The sequence below is a fragment of the Aythya ferina genome, assembly GCF_964211825.1.
Source record: "Aythya ferina genome assembly, chromosome: W".
In the NCBI taxonomy this organism is placed as follows: Eukaryota; Metazoa; Chordata; class Aves; order Anseriformes; family Anatidae; genus Aythya; species Aythya ferina.
In genome coordinates this window covers 6,808,867-6,828,838 of record NC_140313.1, presented here as the reverse complement: position 1 = coordinate 6,828,838, position 19,972 = coordinate 6,808,867, and the positions used below count along the sequence as shown (strand labels likewise).

Genomic DNA, 19,972 nt, shown 5'->3' with positions numbered 1-19,972 from the left:
ACATAATGACATCACACGGAACAATAAAAGCTGGGAGGGCTGACCGGGGAAGCGTCCGCTGCTTGGGACTGGGATAGGCATCTGTCAGCCGGTGGTGAGCAATTGCATTGTGCATCACTTGCTTTGTATGTATATATAGTTATTATTATTTTACCTTCCTTTTCTGTCCTATTAAACTATCTTTATTTCAACCCACGAGTTCTACTTTTTTCCTCCGATTCTCTTCCCCATCCCACCGTGAAGGGGCGGGGTGAATGAACAACTGTGTGATACTTAGCTGTTTGCCACGTTAAACCGCAACAGACAAGAAGGATAACTCCCTGATCCCGAGAGAGGCTAAGCCCATCCCCCTTCACCCTATCCTCAACCGAGCCACTCAATTGAATTATCCAGGGCAGGGGTAGAGGCTAACGAGCAGGCAGTACTAGCAAGGCAACCCCACCTCTCAAGTTACAGGTGGGCGAAAGAGGATAGAAGAGAATATAGCTGCCCTTTGTGCACAACCCCAAAAAGCCCGCGCGCCTCGACAGCCAATAGGAGGCGTGGAGCCACGCGCGCCTTTAAATAGTCGCAAGAAGCCAGCCCCACCCTCCTAGCGCTAGGGGACGACCACAAGGTGGAGTTTTCACAGACGCCATTTTTCCCCCCACAACTGAGATCGGTCTCACTCTTCTTTAGCGCTTTCTGTTGATCTCCGCCATTGTTGCTGCGTTTATTGTGGTTCCTGTCAGGCAGGTAATAATAACCTAGGCATGCCGCAGCGGTACGGGGTGAAGTGCGCCCATCTCCTCGTGATACCCAGGTCTGTGTCACTGTGGTCCACACGGAGGGTGGGGCCAAGTGGAGGCCACCCTCCACCATGACGGACAGTTGTCTTACCTAATGGGGCCGCGGAGAGTCCTCATCGATGGGGGCGGAGGGGGAGAAAGGCGACTGGGTTAGTTGTCTGCGCAGTGCTTTTGGATGTGTGTATGTTAGTGGTGAAGGCTGCTCACCTTTCAAGTACGTGGTGGGCACAGATATGCGTGACTCGTGTATGTAGCTGATGAAGGTGGGGAGGGGGTGTTCGCGCGCTAGGGGGAGGGGCGGCTGAACGGAGTGGGGCTCTGATCGCTCACCTCAACGTTGCTATGTGACGCAACGATGTGGGAGGCCTGAGTCGCCGCCGGGCCTCGGAATTTTTGTCCGTTCCTGTAAGGAGAGCGACAAGACAGTGTTGTTTGGCAGGGCAGTGGATTTGGGTAGGCCTGGGGACTGCAGCGTGAAGGAGGGAGTCGGGAGTAATGGTTCTTTAGGAAACAAGGAGTGGCTTGGACTACCTGTGAACCCACAGGGATCCACCTATCCTGAGGGAAGGGCGAGAAGGGTGATCTCTCGCTGCAGGCAGCCGCCGCGCTTCAGTGGCCTTGGCGTTAGCACAGCGGCCTAGCAGGTGCGGCTCCCGGAGTGCCTGTACGGTGGAGGCCGGCAGCACTAGCGGGTGCGCGCTAAGGCTAGCGGAGCGGCTTTGGTCTTCCTACGTCTACCTTAGGTAGCTCTGCCTGGGGCAAATTGTTGGGGATTATGGTGGACAGATGGGAAGGGGGGGAGGGCGTTCTCGGCTGCGGCCTGTACGGAAGCGACTGCAAGATCGGTTGGGGGGCGCTCTGCAGCGGGGACGGCTTCTTTCGGGTGTGATCACGGCAGTGGTGGAGCTTCTCTCGTGGCCGAACTGCTACGCTCTGTCGGCCCCGCTTGGGTTCGAGCCTCTGGGTGCCTCCTTTGTGTATCTCCCTGGGTAGAGTGGTAGAAGTCTTGTGACCACGTGGTGAGGGTTTATCGGGTTCTGGCTCCGCCTAATACTGGGTAGGCGCCATTACAGCGGCCGCCATTTCTGCTTATCCCCGCCACTGGGGAGGTGGGGTTCGGGTTGCGGGGGTTATGTGACGCTGCCTCTTCCCCCCGCCTGGGAGCAAGCTGGGTTCGTGAGTGCTCCTTGGCGGGCGGGCTGTGTGAAGGCGACCACTGGCCCGAGCAGACTGTAGAGCAGTCTGTAGAGCGCGGTTCCCTCCCGGACTACAGAAGGGAGGGGGGAGGGTCTGGCAAGGTCGTCCCTCCCGGAGGGGGTGGGATAGAGACGCACTGGCATCTTCCAGCTCTTTTCTCGTGTCTGTGGGCGATGGTGACGCCTTTCTCCTTTAGTAACCATTTTATCCTCTCGATATCTTACAAAATAAAATAAAAATAAATTTACATTAGTCAATTTCTCCAGATAGTTAACATTAAGTGTCTGGAAATACTAGCATGTGCTGGGAAGGTGGTCTTAGCCCTGGTTGGTTGTAGAAGTGCGCATGTCTGCAGTTAAACTGCACAAACAGGATAACTGTTACAAGGATGTTCTTAAGTGAAATGTATTAGTTCTTCTTTGTGGATGTGGGAGTTGAGTGTCAACTATTTGTTCAGGCTATGGAAATTTCTAGCTAAAGTCCAGAAGGGGGGAAAAAATAGCATTTTTTGTTTGGCTGCATGAATGCCTTTTTAAAGAGAATATGTTGTCAAATTGTTCTGTGTGGGCTTCTGATGTGTCTCACGAGTATTCTCACGTGGACTTAACAAAAATAAATCACAAATGAAGTACCTGTTTCACAAAATCAAGAGTTTAGCTACTTTGAGATTCTTGGTGCATGCTTGCAGGGTCTTGTGCGTAACTGCAGTATTTTAAAAAAAAAAAAAAAAAAAAAAGAAGTAATACTGGCAATAGCAACTGAATACTTATTGATGATTGAATACTTATTGATACTGAATACTTAATGATCTGAAAATCATTATCAGTAAATGTTATTTCTTAAAACTAGCAAATGCCTGGAAACTGAGCGAGTTCAGAATTGTTCAGTCTGAGTTTACAGACTTCAGTATTGTTTCTTCTCTTAGTGATGTGTTTGACCTTGTTATGTTTTCCTCGCTCATAGAGAAAAGCTTTGCAGCAAAAAATTCAGGCCAAACCCCTGCTTTTGGCTGTAGTGGGAATCAGAGCTGTAAGTGAACTGAGCTATGGTTGGCCTATGCTGTTTTCATAGGCTTTTGAAGCAGTAGGTTGTTGGGTTTTGATCCTGTCCAGAACGCTTGCATTTTGCTCTACGAACATATATGAAACCAGTAAGTTCTAAAAGCGGATATCTTTTTTTTGTTTTGTTTTTCCTTTTAATACAATATATGGTTTGATTTTTTTTTACAGAATAGATGCACTATTTTTTTTTTTTATTCTACAACAGGTTTTATTTGATCATCTAAGAGTAAAAGTAATGGAGACTGAACAGCAGGAAGAGACCTTTACCAACACAGAGACAAATGGTAATTTTTTAATGGTCTGTTCACTTATTTATTTTGGAGAAAGAAAAACTTTTTAAATCTGTGTTTCCACTTACTTTGGAATGTTTTAACTGTATCAAATGTGTTTGTATCAGTAGTATTTTTGCATTTAATCTTTTAAGTATTCAATATAGCTATACATAGTTTTTGTATTATGAAAGTATAATTTTTCTTTGGGGTTTCTTTAGGCATGGTATAAGTAACTAAAAGTTATAGCTAAAGAGTTGAAAACACTTAGAGTTGGCGTGATTACTGAATATTTAGCTAAAATATTTAAAATACTGCTTTTCTATTGTTATATCAATATTTCAGTATTGGGCAAACTGTTTCTAACTTTCTTCTGTTAAAATTTTCACACTTGACAATTTTAAAATAAATACTTGGTAGTTGATGCAGTACTGCTTTAAACAAAGTGCTGTAAATTTGTCAATAAGACTGAAATTCTCATTTCAACTGTAGTTCATAGATCCAGAATGGGTCTTCAGTAATCATATGTAGGCTGATGAAGTAAAAACCTGTTTCTTTGAGTGTGTAGATGTTTGAAGTTAGAGTTGGGCTAATAGGAAAAGAATGCTTCATTAAGAATATAGTATATAAGCTTGATGTACGTACCATGGTATTGTGAGTTAGAAAGTTAAATATATATTTGTGGTGTTTCCGGACCTGTCTATAGGAAAACGTCCTGCAGAAGATATGGAAGAAGAACAGGCCTTCAAAAGATCTCGGAATACAGATGAGATGGTTGAATTACGCATCCTGCTTCAAAGCAAAGTATGTTTTTCAGTATTGCTATATATTATAGCATTGCTTAAGACAGTGGTGTCACAGTGCATTTGTGGTGTATGTTTAGTAAGAATGTGTGATTCATTTAATGTAACTTATTAGGAATATTTGTAAGTGTGCACAAATGATAGCAGAAGGTTATTGCAATGGAATTATCTTCAATACATTTTTTTCAAGGATAAGTCTTTTTTAATCTATGGGACTTCTTTTGAATAAAAAAAAGTATTGAAAAATAGAGCAATAGAAATTATAAGCCATTTTTTCTTATGCTAAAGGGAATACCATTGTTTTGAGGGGAATGACTGTTCATTAGACTTCAGAAAGCAAGCAGTTTAGAGAATGTTCAGCTAATGATTGTAAATCAACCAAATGAGGCAAGGTGAGGACTTTATCAGGATTTTAGTAATTCACTCAAACAGACTTAGTAAATCTGTATATATCAATAGGAAAAAAGATGGGAGTAATGCTTCAGGGATTGCAGTTGCTTCATTGGCTAGTGTAAATTGTGACACTGAAGTTATTTATGAATCTTCTCTAGTGTTTCCAGTCATCACAGATGTTTGCATGGTCTGAAGTAACTCAGTGTCTTGTGTTGGTGTGGGGGAATGTCACCTTAACTCTGCATGGCATTTATGATAGTGTTCCATGCAACTTGCAAAATATTTCTGTGCTGTTAGCATTGTGTATGAACTGTTTTTTTAATAAAAAAAGACAGGTTTTGCAACTACCCTTGAATATATGCCAGTTTATTCCTGTTGATGTTGATTTCTAGCAACTGGAGGTTAACAATTGTTTCTATTGGTTTTATGTTCTTCACACCATACTTGTGTGAGCTGTCCGAGTTACGTAAATAACTATGCATTTGGAGTGTGAAAGTGAAATTTGTAAACACTTCTTATTTTTTACTTAAAAAAAAAAAAAAAAAAAAAAAAACTTTGAATAAAATAGGAAAACCACTAACTTGCATAAGATGCATAAAACACCATAAGGTATCTTTTTCAGTCGTACTCTTTAACTATGAGATTATTTCAATTACAAGCTTAAGGATTTAAGCAATTCTGCTTGTGTTAAAACAATATTACTTGCAAAATTTGAATATTTTTCTTTCTGAAGTTCAGTCATCAGAGCTGTTCTCGTGCATGTACACAAACTGTCAGTATGTTTCAATTTAATTTGAATTTATCAAAAGCAAAGCAAGCCCTATCCCATGGGATAATGCAGAAATAGATGCATTGTTGTTAGTCTTTGGTTCAAAAACATACTCTATGCAGTGCTGGCATAACATAATTTCTGAAAACTACTTTTCAGAATGCTGGAGCAGTGATTGGAAAAGGTGGCAAAAATATTAAGGCACTTCGTACAGACGTGAGTATGTATGAGTTTGAATTAATTTAGCACCAATTCTTTCAGAGCACTACACTGAAAACTTGATTATTTGCATTTTTAGAAATTGAGCTCTAGTCATCGATAGGTTAATTATAAACTGTTTGAGTGTTAGAGGAAATAACAAGCTTTTTGGTTTGTATTGTCATTAAAACCCAGCTTGAGTCATGTGGGAAGAGAGGTTTACATTAAACTTTGCTTTCAGTCAGGTTTCCTCTAAGTTATGCATTTCAAGTGAATTAATCTTAATTTCCAGTTAAAGATGTTAAAACCCTTAACTTTACCTTTTCCATATGTGTGAGTAAATTGTAAAACTATGGAGAACCATTGCAGGTGTCTGGCTTAACCCAATGATAGAGGAATGCTTTAACTTCCTTGGGGAGTGGGAAAACTAATGGTCCATCTGTTCTTATTTTAACAGCTTGGATGTGAAGCACAAAAACATGAATATTAAACTTGCATGATTTAAATATGGGAATAAGATAATAAAGAAACACTTCATGCTGTTTGAAGCATTTTTAAATGGTCATGACTTATTTACCTATTCACATTTTATAGAGGGGTGATTTGTGATTAAATATGTTTAGTGTTAGTGTATTTATAAGACTTGACAATGTTTCTTGAATTCTGTTTATGCTCCTGTGTACTTAGCATAAGCTACAATTCCAACAATTTTTTTTTTCAAGCAAGACTGTTCAACACAATATTTGGTAATATATCATTGCAGAATCAGTTTCAACTAAGTTCATGACTTATAGCAATGAGAATTGAGGATTAAATTGAAGTGGTCAGGCATTATACACACACTCACTAACTTTAGCAGCTGGTGTTCTTATTTCTTTGCTTTAAATAATTACATCAAATAAGTCAAGATAGCATTTCAGACCAATCTAAGTTAACTTTCCCCATTTGCCCATGGTTTTAGTAATACAGAGCTCAAGTTTTGTCTACCCTCATGAGCCAGCCTGCTACTGAAACCTTATATGTAAAAAGTAGTCAGGTAAGATAGCTCATTAAGATCCATGCTGTTAAGCTGCAGTCAGTGTAGCAATCCGTTATTGTGTTAGTCTTCAGAACAACTTAAATTTGTTTCATTAATTGAGAATAAGTATAGTTTGTATTAAATTAAAATGTATTGCTTTTCCCCCTTTTCCCTCTCCTTGTTTTTTTGGCCATATATCTCCGTTGCCCATGTACTGGATCGTCTTGCCCCTGCGTTGCCCACCATGACATTGGCCCATCCGCCCCTGAACGCCCATGTGAAAACCCTGGTTGGCTATGCCCAAAAATGTGCTCGTTGCCAAACGGGTACTATACTTGACAACTTCTGATTGAATACCCGTGCCCAATGCCAACGTCCACGAACGCCAATGACCAATGCAGTACAATGCAAGTGTTTCAGTCCCAGACAGCAGTGGCCCCGAGCGGTATGTCCCAACAGTTTATGCCTCACTGCCTGATTAGAAAGAGAGAAATGTATTTTTTTTACTTGCCTTTTATATAATTAAATAGTATCCCCTTAGAGATGGTGTATTGTTTTTAAGTTTTGTCTTATTTTCCCCATCAAGTCTTTTTGTCACTGAACTTTTACATGAGTTGCCCACCCAAGCAATATGCTAATTTTATTTTGATGGAAGGAGCATAGTTTCAGGTGTTGCATAATCACTGCATTATAAATCAAAATGCTTCAAGAGTCTCTTGCTCTGTCTTTGTGGCCCACCTTGCTCCCCCCAATGTTGTCTGTTTATAATTACTTACGATGAAATGCTAACTCCGGTTCACTTTTCTTCAATTCTTGTTTGTTACATTTTTGTTTGTTTTGGTTTTGTCTTTTATTTGTATTTCTTTTCTTGCAGAGCCCCTTAGTAAACTAACTTCTAACTGGTCTCTCAACCTCACTCCAGATATAACATTGACCACTTGCACATCCACACCTTTTTCTACAAGAAGGTGTGCCAATTTTAACAATGTAATAGTGAGGGTAACCTAAATTAGTGGTGGTGGGGAACGTGAGCATTCACTTCTACTTTTATGTTCTGTGGGGATTTCTTGCCTGCTTAATCTGAGCCCTGCCAAAAGTTTTCACTTGCTCATTCTCACTTACTCTGAGACCTACCTACTCTTAAATTTATTATGCATATATATTGGGCATAAACCAAGATGCTTGTGTTGTAAATTTAGTGAACAGGTTTACTTTAAATGGGAAATATAATTGTATGTTCTTCTGTGTAGTCAGTCTTATTAGAGTTTTTTGTAATTATGAATATGAAACTTATATCTACTACTTGTTTTTACACCCTCTCTGTATTTTCTAACACTGGCTTCTGACAGCATCTTGAGTATAAGTGCAGATACAGAAACAATTGGAGAAATCTTGAAGAAGATTATCCCTACTTTAGAAGAGGTATGTCTCTTAGATTTGTTTCTTCTTCATATGTATAAGTTTAGATTTTAAAACAATATGATTCTAGATAATTGTGCTAGTTTTTTATGAAACTAAATTTTAAAAAGCCTTGAGAGGAGACCTGTAGCTCTCAAGCTATGTTGACTTTTGTAAGAGACTGTCCTCTTAAAAAAAAATAAAAAAATAAAAAAATAAATTGATATTTAGAACAGCCTCCTCCCCTTCAAAACACCCGTCTCCCGATTTCCGTCTCCCGATTTCCGTCTCCCGATTTCCGTCTCCCGATTTCCGTCTCCCGATTTCCGTCTCCCGATTTCCGTCTCCCGATTTCCGTCTCCCGATTTCCGTCTCCCGATTTCCGTCTCCCGATTTCCGTCTCCCGATTTCCGTCTCCCGATTTCCGTCTCCCGATTTCCGTCTCCCGATTTCCGTCTCCCGATTTCCGTCTCCCGATTTCCGTCTCCCGATTTCCGTCTCCCGATTTCCGTCTCCCGATTTCCGTCTCCCGATTTCCGTCTCCCGATTTCCGTCTCCCGATTTCCGTCTCCCGATTTCCGTCTCCCGATTTCCGTCTCCCGATTTCCGTCTCCCGATTTCCGTCTCCCGATTTCCGTCTCCCGATTTCCGTCTCCCGATTTCCGTCTCCCGATTTCCGTCTCCCGATTTCCGTCTCCCGATTTGTTTAGCCCCTAGTTTCAAGTAGTTGTATTGTAATTTCCATCCTGCCTTGGCTTTGTAAGTGTGTTGTGCTGTTTGATATCTTAAAATTTTTATAGAAGTGTAATAAACAAAATGATGTCAAATAAGTTTTCCTCATCCACTTCTCTCATTCCGCTTTGCCTCAACATAGGTGTGATTCTATCATGGCAAATACATCCTCATGTATCTGTCATGGTATTTGTAGGGGGGAAAAAAATTATTTTCCCCTATGACTAATATTTTATTCTTTCCTTGTATGTGTCTTTGTTACAGTATCAACACTACAAAGGTAGCGACTTTGACTGTGAATTAAGACTTCTAATTCACCAAAGTCTGGCAGGAGGAATCATTGGTGTCAAGGGTGCTAAAATCAAAGAACTCAGAGAGGTACTGTTATCTATTCAGATTCTGTTTTTATTCTAAAAACAATGTAGTGTTTTATGCTCCTAAACAGAAAGTGTCTTTTGTGCAGTAATTAATTCAAACATATTCAATATGTGATCTCTGTAATCCAAGATCAATCTGGGTAACTTCTGGAAATTTCTTGCAAATCATCAGAAATGAAGTAGCTGTTGGTGATAGAGCATAGGACTTCTTATCAAGCTTTTAGGCATGTTAGCAGAAGAGTAACCTTTATTTATAAAGAATATTTTAAAATAAAAATAGCATTCATCACTCCTTTCTGTAATGAACTGTTGGATAGATTATATTTATTGGTGGTGTTAGACATGCAAAATGGCTTATTGTAGATGCATCTCCACAAAAAAAAAAAAATGTTTGAGTACTATTATAAAAGGACAGTATGAGGTGTGGTTTATTTTAAGTTCTACTTCCTTGAAGACTACTGTTTCCTTTGTGAAGGACCATACCTTGTGAAGGAATGGGATTTTGTTCTAAAAAGCTAGTGGTCCCTATGAACCTAGAGAATTGCCTTTTGTCCTTTCCTGGCATTGTGTCAAAGGCAATTCCAGGTCAGTTCAAGAGTAAGCTGCTATCTGTTTGTGTGGATTGAAGGACAGCAAGATAACTAGGCATAATCCTGGCAACAACACTGTCTGGTGTCCAAAGCATGTTTTTTTTTATGATGGTGGTTATAACCTGTAAGCTTACGATAGATCACAGAATTGTCTAGGTTGGAAGAGACCTCAAGATTGAGTCCAACCTCTGACCTAACACTAACAAGTCCTCCACTAAACCATTTCCCTAAGCTCTACATCTAAACGTCTTTTAAAGACTTCCAGGGATGGTGACTCCACCACTTCCCTGGGCAGCCCGTTCCAATGCCTCACAACCCTCTTGGTAAAGAAGTTCTTCCTAACATCCAATCTAAAACTCCCCTGGCACAACTTTAGCCCATTCCCCCTCGTCCTGTCACCAGGCACATGGGAGAACAGACCAACCCCCACCTTGCTACAGCCTCCTTTAAGGTACCTATAGAGAGCAATAAGGTCGCCCCTGAGCCTCCTCTTCTCCAGGTTGAACAAGCCCAGCTCCCTCAGTTGCTCCTCGTAGGACTTGTTCTCCAGACCCCTCACCAGCTTCGTCGCCCTTCTCTGGACTCTTTTGAGCACCTCCATGTCCTTCTTGTAGTGAGGGGCTTTATCCTTAGGGAGGATATATAGTCCTTTTGCTAATAGTCAATTAAATGACTGTGTGGATGAGCTATAATTGGAGGATTTAAACTGCTTTCCTCTTCACTAGAATTTCATACAAAGTGATGTCATTGTAGGTCTTAAAAAAAAAAAAAAAGTCATAGAAGGGCTTGGGTTGGAAGGGGCCTTAAAGACCATGTAACTCCAACCCCCCTGCCACAGAGAGGGATGCCACTCACTAGATCAGGCTGGCTGAGGGCCCCATCCAGCCTAGTCTTAAACACCTCCAGGAATGGGGCATCCACTACTTCTCTGGGCAACCTGTTTCAGTGCCTCACTACCACTACAGTGAAGAATTTCCTCCTGTCTCTTATCTACCTGAGTAAAGAGTCCTCCATCTTTTTTATAAGATCCCTTTAAGTATTGAAAGACTGCAATGAGAGGTCTCCCTGAAGCTGCCTCTTCCAGGCTGAACCTCTCCAGCTATCAACCCAAAGATTAATATTCTAAGATTACATTTGTTTTAAGAATCATAGAATCATAGAATATCCTGAGTTGGAAGGGACCCTTAAGGATCATCAAGTCCAACTCTTGACACCGCACAGGTCTACCCAAAAGTTCAGACCATGTGACTAAGTGCACAGTCCAATCTCTTCTTAAATTCAGACAGGCTCGGTGCAGTGACCACTTCCCTGGGGAGCCTGTTCCAGTGTGCAACCACCCTCTCTGTGAAGAACCCCCTCCTGATGTCAAGCCTAAATTTCCCCTGCCTCAGCTTAACCCTGTTCCCGCGGGTCCTGTCACTAGTGTTAATGGAGAAAAGGTCTCCTGCCTCTCGACATCCCCTTATGAGGAAGTTGTAGACTGTGATGAGGTCTCCCCTCAGCCTCCTCTTCTCCAGGCTGAACAGGCCCAGTGACCTCAGCCGTTCTTCGTACGTCTTCCCCTCCAGGCCTTTCACCATCTTCGTAGCCCTTGGAACTTGGAAGCAAGCATGCACTTCATTACTGGGAGTTTAATATTCTAGTTTGAGTCTTTCTTTAAAACTGTTTTAGTGTCTTACCCATTTTTTTCAATATTTTCATAAAATTGTTCAAAGCGCTTCCATTTGAAGATTTTTTTTCTTGTCTTCAACAGAATACTCAGACCACCATTAAGCTCTTCCAAGAGTGTTGTCCTCATTCCACTGATAGAGTGGTGCTTATTGGTGGAAAACCTGATAGAGTTGTGGAATGTATCAAGATTATCTTGGATCTTATTTCTGAGGTGATGTCTTCTTTTATTCTTACACTGGTATTCATGAAAGTTAGGATGGAGAATTGTATCTTCCGAATTAATTTTGAATTCAGTAACTTTTCTTCATTAGTAAAAGTGTTGGACTATTTGCACAGTTGGAAATTATTCCTGATTTTTAGACTGGGGTGTATCTTATGGGAAAAAGAAGCAATTTTGATAACAATGGACTATTTGTCATGATTTGCATATTATTAAAAGAAATTTTAAATTGGGGAGGAAGGGAAACAAATGTATGTGCTACCTATCATTAACAGCAATTTCTCTGCCTTTCTCTTCAGCACTGTGCAATCAACAATACATTCAGAATATATAAATGTAACAGTCAGTGCTAACTGGTATGTGTGTTTGTCTTAGTCTCCAATTAAAGGACGGGCCCAGCCTTATGATCCCAATTTCTATGATGAAACATATGACTATGGTGGCTTCACAATGATGTTTGATGATAGAAGGGGGCGTCCAGTAGGCTTTCCAGTGCGTGGAAGAGGAGGCTTTGATCGAATGCCTCCTGGTCGTGGTGGACGACCTATGCCTCCATCAAGAAGAGATTATGATGATATGAGCCCTCGCAGAGGACCTCCACCACCTCCACCAGGTCGTGGTGGCAGAGGTGGCAGCAGAGCTCGTAATCTTCCTCTTCCTCCTCCACCACCTCCTCGTGGCGGGTGAGTTGTATAAATACATTCTTTTTTTAAAAAAAAAAAAAAAAACTCAGCAAAATGTACTCAACCTGAGTTTAATGTTTCCAGGAATTGTTTCAGACTTCCATGTTGGCAATGATTATGCAGGATTTAGTATATTGCACCAGAATTTCTTTTATTTATTAATTTATTAAGTATTTGGATTGAATTATTTTTGTAATAGAGCAGTCTATCAGGACTGTAGTTGGTATTTCTATAACTTTAGTTTGTCATTTGGAACTTGGCTAAAGCAGTGAAACTGAGTTGTGTGCAAATCATGAAAATGAAAAATTTGAAAACATATAAACTAGTTTTTAACATGAGTTACATGCTTCTGCTTTTCTCATTTTAGAGATCTTATGCCTTATGACAGAAGGGGTAGACCTGGAGACCGTTATGATGGAATGGTAGGAGTTTAAAGTTAATATTGTTTTGTGAAGTGTAAATAGTTAACACTATCTGAAGAAACTGTTCTTGAATCCATAAATGTAAGTGTGGAGCTGTGAGAAACAATCTGTAGCCAATAACACAGGCTCAGGTGAGGATCTCGGTGAAGTAATATTTTTATTCATGATTGCAATGGTGGGTGTCCTGCAAGCACGAGCGCGCAGCAGAAGTATATTGTAACCCTATATCCCCTATTAACCAATGTTTGATTCCTCCCATTTCCTCATTGGCTGAGTACTATAGTTACGCAACCTGCCTGACACTTGTTACTATGCCCTGTATTATATACAGCTCTATTTGACCAATCTTTAGTTTTATTTAGAACTGGAGGGGCCTGTGATTTCATAGCTTCTTGTTCTGCTGAATCTGCAACTGCTTGTCTCACTTTTCTTAGCTATCTTTTTTTTTTTTTTTTTGGGGGGGGGGGGGGGTACACGGACGGACGGACAGTGGGATCTTCTACTGTCCCCTTATCTGCTTAACATATTCCCCACTGTTATGCCTGTACAATCACTTTTGAATATGCAAGGTTAGTGCAATTTTCCCCTGCAAAAAACGCAACTTGAATTCTTACAGGGCATGCATACTTCTGAAATTTTGTTATTAATTAAATGTTTTGTTTATACAAATGGTTCCTCCAGAATAAGTTTTGGGGAGTAAGGGGTATCTCATGTGATCTGCTGTGTGCATTTTCCTACCTATTGTTAACAGTGGTATAGGAAGTCAGTAGAGCACAGTCCCTGCAGGTTTTATTATGCTAACCTTTTAGATTTTTTTTATTGGGATGTCAGAAATAGGAATTGTAGGCTGTAATTCAGAACAGGAAATGTCAGAAAAATGTTCTTAATGTTTGTATAAACCAGACTTTTTTTTTTTTTTTAACAGATTTTAATATGTCTGTTGGGAAATATAAATAATACTTATAAAGGGTTCTAGTTGGTCTGGCAGATAATTGCTTTTTCAAATCATTTTGTCTACTTGCTAATTTCTATATCGGGGGAAAAAATCTAGTGTAATTTCAAATGCTTGGGAGCCAGGAGTACTGCTAAGTTGAATTTTAAATCAAGTTGGATATGTTTGGCACCTTCTTAAGATAAGTTTCTTATTTAGATGAAGAAAAAAATAAAAATGAATGGAAGAGAGCCTATTTCACGTCTCCTCTCCACTCCTGTCTAAAGGTGCTTTTTAAGCATTGCCTCCTTCTGGGAGGAAGAGGCAGTTACTTCCAGTTTGTATTACTGGAAGTATGTATTACAAGAATGTCAAAATTGGGGCACCAGAAGCCTATCAAAAGTATTTCTCAGCACTTAGAATAGTTCAGTTGGAAGGGACTGTCAGATCATCTAGTCCAACTGACTGACCTCTTCAGGGCTAGTGAAAAGTTAAAAGCATGTTATTGAATGCATTGTCCAAATGTTTCTTGAACACTGATAAGAATGGGGCATCAACCACTTCTAGTGTTTGACCACCCTCAAATAAGGTGGGTAAGCATATATAAAGTCATTTAATCCCTCCCCCAGTCACTTGCTAACTTTTTTTCCTAAATTATTTCCTAATTCCTGAAGTATTTTTAAATTGGAGTTAATTGAGAAGTAAATCAGAATGTTTTTCTTTAAAAGTGATCTATATGTTCAGAAATCTAATCTGGTTTTGCTCACTCAAATGATTACTACTTGATTTTTATTTTTCAAAACACTTCAGATATGTATTACATCCATATGTTTGTGTAAGCGTTTCAATAAAGGTACATATGCTTACAAAAAAACATGGAGGTATGTCATGTTTAAGAGATTTGACATTAAGGAACATATGGAAAAATTGGTGAAGAGGTTGACAGTCCTCATTTATCCATATAAATATCAGAAGAAACTAATGGCATTTCACTTTTTTTCTGGGCCAATTCTTTAAAAGTATGAGAAAGTTAAGAATTTGCCATTCATTAAAATTGTCATCTAAATGACAATACATATGCAAAAGTAAATTCTTGTTAATGCTATGTTCTGTCTTATCCAGCCAGTGTTTCATCTGGTTCCTATTTCATTTCTATTGGTTAAAAGTAATAGCTAGCACAAATGAGTCTATAGAGAAGAAAATTGTGTAACATAGCAATACATGTGTGTGCATATATACATGTATGTTGTGTATATATACAATTACACATGTTATGTGTAATTGTTATGTGTATGACATACTGCACCTAATACTTGCACAAATGTTTATATTTTAATCTGCTGTTCATTTAAACTGAATTCTATACACTTTCATAATTTTGCTGATTTCTATTTTTTCAGCTTTTGTTGAATTCTCACATATAAATGCTATATATATCACTAATTGGTGATTACATTTCTTTAGGTTAGGTAGCAGTAGATTGTTAGTTTAGTTAGTGGCTATATGAGATATCTGGAAATGAATTAAAATATTAGAAGCCATGTCCTTCCTACTTGACCTGCTATTGGCATAGTTATATCAATGACAGTTAATTGTTTTAGTCTTAAATGCTTTTTTAATGCATGAGATGAATAGAAGGTTTTGGTATTTGAGAGTAACATCTTTTAGTATATAGTACAGCTATAACACTCAAGTGTTTTTAAAGCAAACAAAAAAATGTTCAAAGTAGTCTTACTCTCCCCTTTGCTCTTTTGTAAGAGCAAAATCTGTTTACACCACAAAAACAGGGAAGAAACAAGTGTGACCAGTTACAGTTCCCTTTTAGCGAAAGAAAAACTGAGTGAGTCTTGTAACTGGTCTGTATCATGTATTTTTGAATCTTTGTAGTAAAGTGGTTAATAAAAATGTTTCTCTATCAGTATGTATGTATTTGCTTGTGAAGTTACTTGTAAGCCTCTGTGACATGGACTTAATTTGGAATAATTTATTCTTTTCCTTCTGTCTGGAAGATGATGCAGTGTCATGTGGATGCCTGTGAGGACATGCAGCCACCAGAGCTGGTGAGTGCATTTGTGCTTTTGACTGGCTTAATAGTTGATTTTTTGAGAAAACCAATTAAAGTGGTTAAGTGATAACTACAGTTTCTTGTATGAATGTAGTCAGTGGCAGCTTGCTCATATTGAAAATCTCTAAAGCTGTCTTTCTAACAGGTTATTGGCAGTTCTTAACAATTTGTTCTGTACAGTCAGTGTTCCATGATAGAAGTGTGCAGCAGCACAGCTAAAAGAACTTTTCTATTGTGTTGCTGCTTTGTACCCTATTTTAGTGTTTTAAGTTCTAGCTTTCGCTGTAACTCGTGCTTTTCAACACCCTGTAGATGCATGTATTTAGGGATATGTGTTGTGTTAACTTTGTGGGTGTTTTTTTTTGTTTTTTTTTGTTTTTTTTTTTTTCAAACAAGGAATAGTTCTTTGTTTATAGTTGTGGATAAACTATTAGGCATTATCAAATGTAATATTTTAAAATGTATGGAGAGATTTGTGTTTATCAAACAACTTCTTGCTCTCAGGGGTTTTAGAAAGGAGAGTTCAAAAAGGGGGACAGTAAGTGTTTATGCTGTCTAGAAGATGGTGCTGTCAAATATTAAACGTTAGTTCCTAGCTTACATAAACACTGCAGATAGCAAATGAATTTGACAGATGAGCAATTCTGTTCTGTAGTCTGAAGAGGAAAGGAGAGGCAGAAAGGATTATTCAATAAAACATCTTAACCCAAAGAAAGGGGTTCCCTGTGTAAAATATCAGCAGAAATGGGGGTGGTGGGGAGAGAAATATGCAGTTCTGATCAGCCTCAGAAACGTGTCCTTCATTCTGTTCTTCATTTTTTTCTATTTTGCATTCCCCTACAAGCTCTATTATGCTTTATTATGATTTGTATTGCTAAGCAACATGATTAGACAACGTGAGTTGCTTAAAAACAGTTCTTCAGATGAACAGTTTTTTTCTGAATACTTACACTTTTGATGTAGCTCCAAAAAAGGTAGTAAGTAAGGGAAAAAAAAAAACAACACCCAAACAAAGTTAAGTTGTAATGCAAGAACTCTTTCTAAACAAATAATTCACACAAGTTTCCTACATTTCTGTAGTTCAGTGATATAAGTTGAATTCTAGAGAAGCATGCATATCTGTACTCTGCTTTTACAGAAAGATATTAAAATAGGTTTATGCATTTAGAAAGCATTTGGTCAAATAAGCATTTGATATCAAGTACCAGTCTACAAATCCTCAAAAATAAAAGCAGTCAGGAGTGCTGCATTGCAATGATTTGGATTTGGTATATAGTAGTTTTAGCAGAACAGAAGTAGTTAGTGTCATGGCTGTCCCTTCTAATAAACAAAAGATTGTAGCATAGTTTTAATGGAAGGACCAATTATAAAGCTATTTTAGAGTTGACTTGTTTTTTTTCTTCAAGATGTAGATGGAATAGGAGGGTTGACAGTTATCAGGTAAACTTGTCACAAATGGATACTTTCTCCTGAGATCCTTAGCTGACAGGATAAGCTTAAGATGTTCTCATGAGATAGTCTTCTCTCTTCACCACACCCCCCCCTTTTGTTACTGGTCTGCCCTCTTCCCCAGTTTGTCTTCAGTGATATTTAGATTTAAGATGTAGGTTAGGATTTTTGCATAAAATAGGCTCGAAGTTAACAGTATAAAACTTGAGATGAAAGCATGTTATTGAAGTATGGTTATTTGCTATTTAAGGGTTTGCTTTTTTTTTTTTTTTTTAACAGTTTGAGGGTGGCTCTGGATATGGTAAGTTTTTATAGAGAACTTTAACATGCACTTCATTATTTAGTCAGTAAAAGGCTTGATGCATTTGTTTAAATTAGACTACTCTTACGCAGGGGGCCGTGGTTCATATGGAGATCTTGGTGGACCCATCATCACAACACAAGTAACAATTCCCAAAGATGTGAGTGAAGTTGACTTGCTTTCCACTTGTGTCTGTTTTTTTAAGTCACAGCCTTTTCTCAGACTGTAAGTCAGTCAAGTATTTGGGATCCTTGATGAGTACTACTTAATATAAAGTAACTTCCTAAATCACCAAAAGTCTATTCTTAAGGATGTTTTATTTTATCTTCACTTCAGAGATGCACTGAACTATTTTGTCTTCTGGATAGCCAGTAATAGAGAGTCTACATAACTTGTTTTTGCAAACAGGTATCTGGTTCTTCCAATTTTCTCACCTGTGTTTATATAATAAATCTTGCAGAGGATGTTCTCAGGCTGTTTAAAAAAAAAAAAAAAAAGTAAGCTTCCATTGCAACTCTTAAAACTAAATTGATGGAAGCTTTTCAAATAATAGTACTGTGTTTTTGCAGAGAAATTTAGACCAATAAATGAATGCTTTTTGTCTCCTAGTTGGCAGGATCTATTATTGGAAAGGGAGGCCAGAGAATCAAACAAATACGTCATGAGTCAGGAGCTTCAATCAAAATTGATGAACCACTAGAAGGCTCAGAAGATCGAATAATAACTATTACAGGAACACAGGACCAGATACAAAATGCACAGTATTTGTTGCAAAACAGGCAAGTTGAAGCTTAATGCTGTCCTTATTGTCAATTTCATGACAACTTCCTACTACTCTAAAGCTCTTCTGTGCTATAGTTTTTGGAAGGGCAGGATTTAAATAACTATCGGATTTTTCTAGTGGTAGTTCTGCCTTTCTTTTCTGTTCTTCTAACTAAAATGATTAAAAATTCCTTAACCAAGCACTCCATTAATTTCTCTGGTGGAAATTGCTGAAAAAAAAAAAAAAGCCTACTTGTAATAAATTGTATACAACCTGTAGAAAACACAGAAGGCTTCAGTGGACATTGGTCTAGTTCTGTGTGGAAGACTAGTGATTTTGTTGTTTTTAGATAACTAAATTGACAACAAATCACAGTCTGCCATATGGCACAGACTATACCTCTACAGGACAAGTTAAAATTAATTGGTGCTGTTATGCAGCGTTTCACACCTTACTAGCATTATTTTGTCTTCTCTGATAAATATTAACAGCTTCAGGTTTAATTTGCTTAATTTTGCTTTATTAACATATTGGTTATCATAGCATTTGTTAATGTTCAACTTGAATGTTTGGCTTTAGATTATTAGTATTTAAATGTTTAATCATAGACCTATAATTATTAGTCATTAATCTTATTAAATTGTTTACTTCAAAATGCATTACAAGTTTGTAGTTTAATCTTTAAGAATATCATTGTGAATATCAATGCAAGATGTATGGTCCATCATTCTAATTCGTGCTTTTTTCTTTTTCTTTTATAGTGTGAAGCAGTATGCAGATGTTGAAGGATTCTAATGCAAGATTATTTTTTCTTTTTTATAGTGTGAAGCAGTATTCTGGAAAGTTTTTCTAAGACTATTGAAGAACTGAAGGAGTCCTGCACCTTTTTTAATTTTTTTTAATACCTGCTTCTGTTTAAAAAGCCAACATTCCTCTGCTTCATAGGTGTTCTGCATTTGAGGTGTAATGAAATCTGCTGTTCACCAAACATGTTTTAGTTCCTTGCAAATATTTGGGGGGAGGGAAAGGGCACATGAGATTAACTTTGAAATTTTGAAACAGCAGCAGACTGGATTTTTTTGTTCATTGCTGGTGGTAAAATGTAATGTTACAGAAAAGAACTGTTGTGAATGCCCTGCTTTATGTAGACTTCTTTGTTGTTTTGGTTGTTTTTGAAGGGGGGAAGAAGACTGGTAGTCAACATGTCCCTGGCATCCTTTTGAGAGCAGTGTGCAGAATGTAATGCTCTTTTGTAAGAAATGTTTTTTAAATAAACTTAGTGAACCTATTCTTGGTGGACATTTTTATGTACATAATGTAACACCTAAAATGGATGTACTCTTCCACTCACCCCCCAGAGAATGCGTAAATAGTAGTTGCTCTTAAGCTTTTTCTTCTGCTTCTTTTATATATAGAGTTGCATGTTTTTGTTTTATTCAGATTAAAGAAACTGAAAACAGTGGTTCATCTTTATTATTTGGGAAAAAGTGCAAAAATATTCCTGCAGGCATTGTGTAAAATCTGCCTTTTGAGTGTTTAGCCCTGTGTACAGTACATATTTTAAAATATGTTGGTGACAATATAAGTTTGTGATGCCACTGAGTTAAGTGGGTTAAATACATCTGGTTCTAGACAGTTTTCTTAATGCAAATAAGTGTTAGAAATGGTGGTTGGTGTACCATTAATGAATGAATCATAGTTGTTTTCAGAACTTTCATCTGTGTGAGGTGTAGAAACTCTTACGAATTGGCAGTATCTAACTTTTTCATTGTTTACAGAACTTGTTTGGTTTCTCTGTTGTATGTTAAATTCCATAGGAAGTACTTGTGAGGAATTAAAAAAAAAAAAAAAAAAAAAAAACACCTGGGTATTTA

The 19,972-nt window shown here is 38.3% G+C and overlaps 1 protein-coding gene across 45 annotated transcripts; it reads left to right on the top strand.

The window, feature by feature from the left end:
- Positions 1–580: 580 nt before the first annotated feature.
- LOC311426307 (heterogeneous nuclear ribonucleoprotein K-like) lies at positions 581–19,386 on the top strand. 45 transcript variants are annotated; one of them, XM_084502712.1, is made up of 16 exons: positions 878–937; positions 2,949–3,135; positions 3,252–3,330; positions 4,022–4,119; positions 5,440–5,496; positions 6,898–6,941; positions 7,846–7,918; positions 8,891–9,004; positions 11,347–11,475; positions 11,860–12,167; positions 12,535–12,589; positions 15,530–15,580; positions 17,314–17,335; positions 17,413–17,495; positions 17,945–18,114; positions 18,860–19,386. In XM_084502712.1, the coding sequence occupies exons 2-16, from the start codon at positions 3,127–3,129 to the stop codon at positions 18,891–18,893; spliced, it is 1,326 nt and encodes a 441-aa protein (XP_084358838.1). In that variant the 5' UTR covers positions 878–937; positions 2,949–3,126; the 3' UTR covers positions 18,894–19,386. The 45 variants fall into 45 exon arrangements, 32 of the variants coding, with proteins under 32 accessions (XP_084358828.1, XP_084358819.1, XP_084358825.1 ...); XM_084502686.1 differs by lacking the exon at positions 878–937 and adding an exon at positions 1,670–1,960 and having other exon boundaries at positions 18,921–19,386; XM_084502682.1 differs by lacking the exon at positions 878–937 and adding an exon at positions 1,855–1,960 and having other exon boundaries at positions 3,057–3,135.
- Positions 19,387–19,972: the final 586 nt, after the last annotated feature.

Bases quoted from the DNA above. Each gene is read 5' to 3' on its own strand.
- LOC311426307 (XM_084502681.1), top strand. From the start codon at position 972: ATGTTAGTGGTGAAGGCTGCTCACCTTTCAAGTACGTGGTGGGCACAG. The intron at 6,942-7,845 runs GTATGTCCCAAC...GGCTTCTGACAG, and splicing joins GACAGCAGTGGCCCCGAGCG to CATCTTGAGTATAAGTGCAG. The intron at 7,919-8,890 runs GTATGTCTCTTA...TCTTTGTTACAG, and splicing joins TTATCCCTACTTTAGAAGAG to TATCAACACTACAAAGGTAG.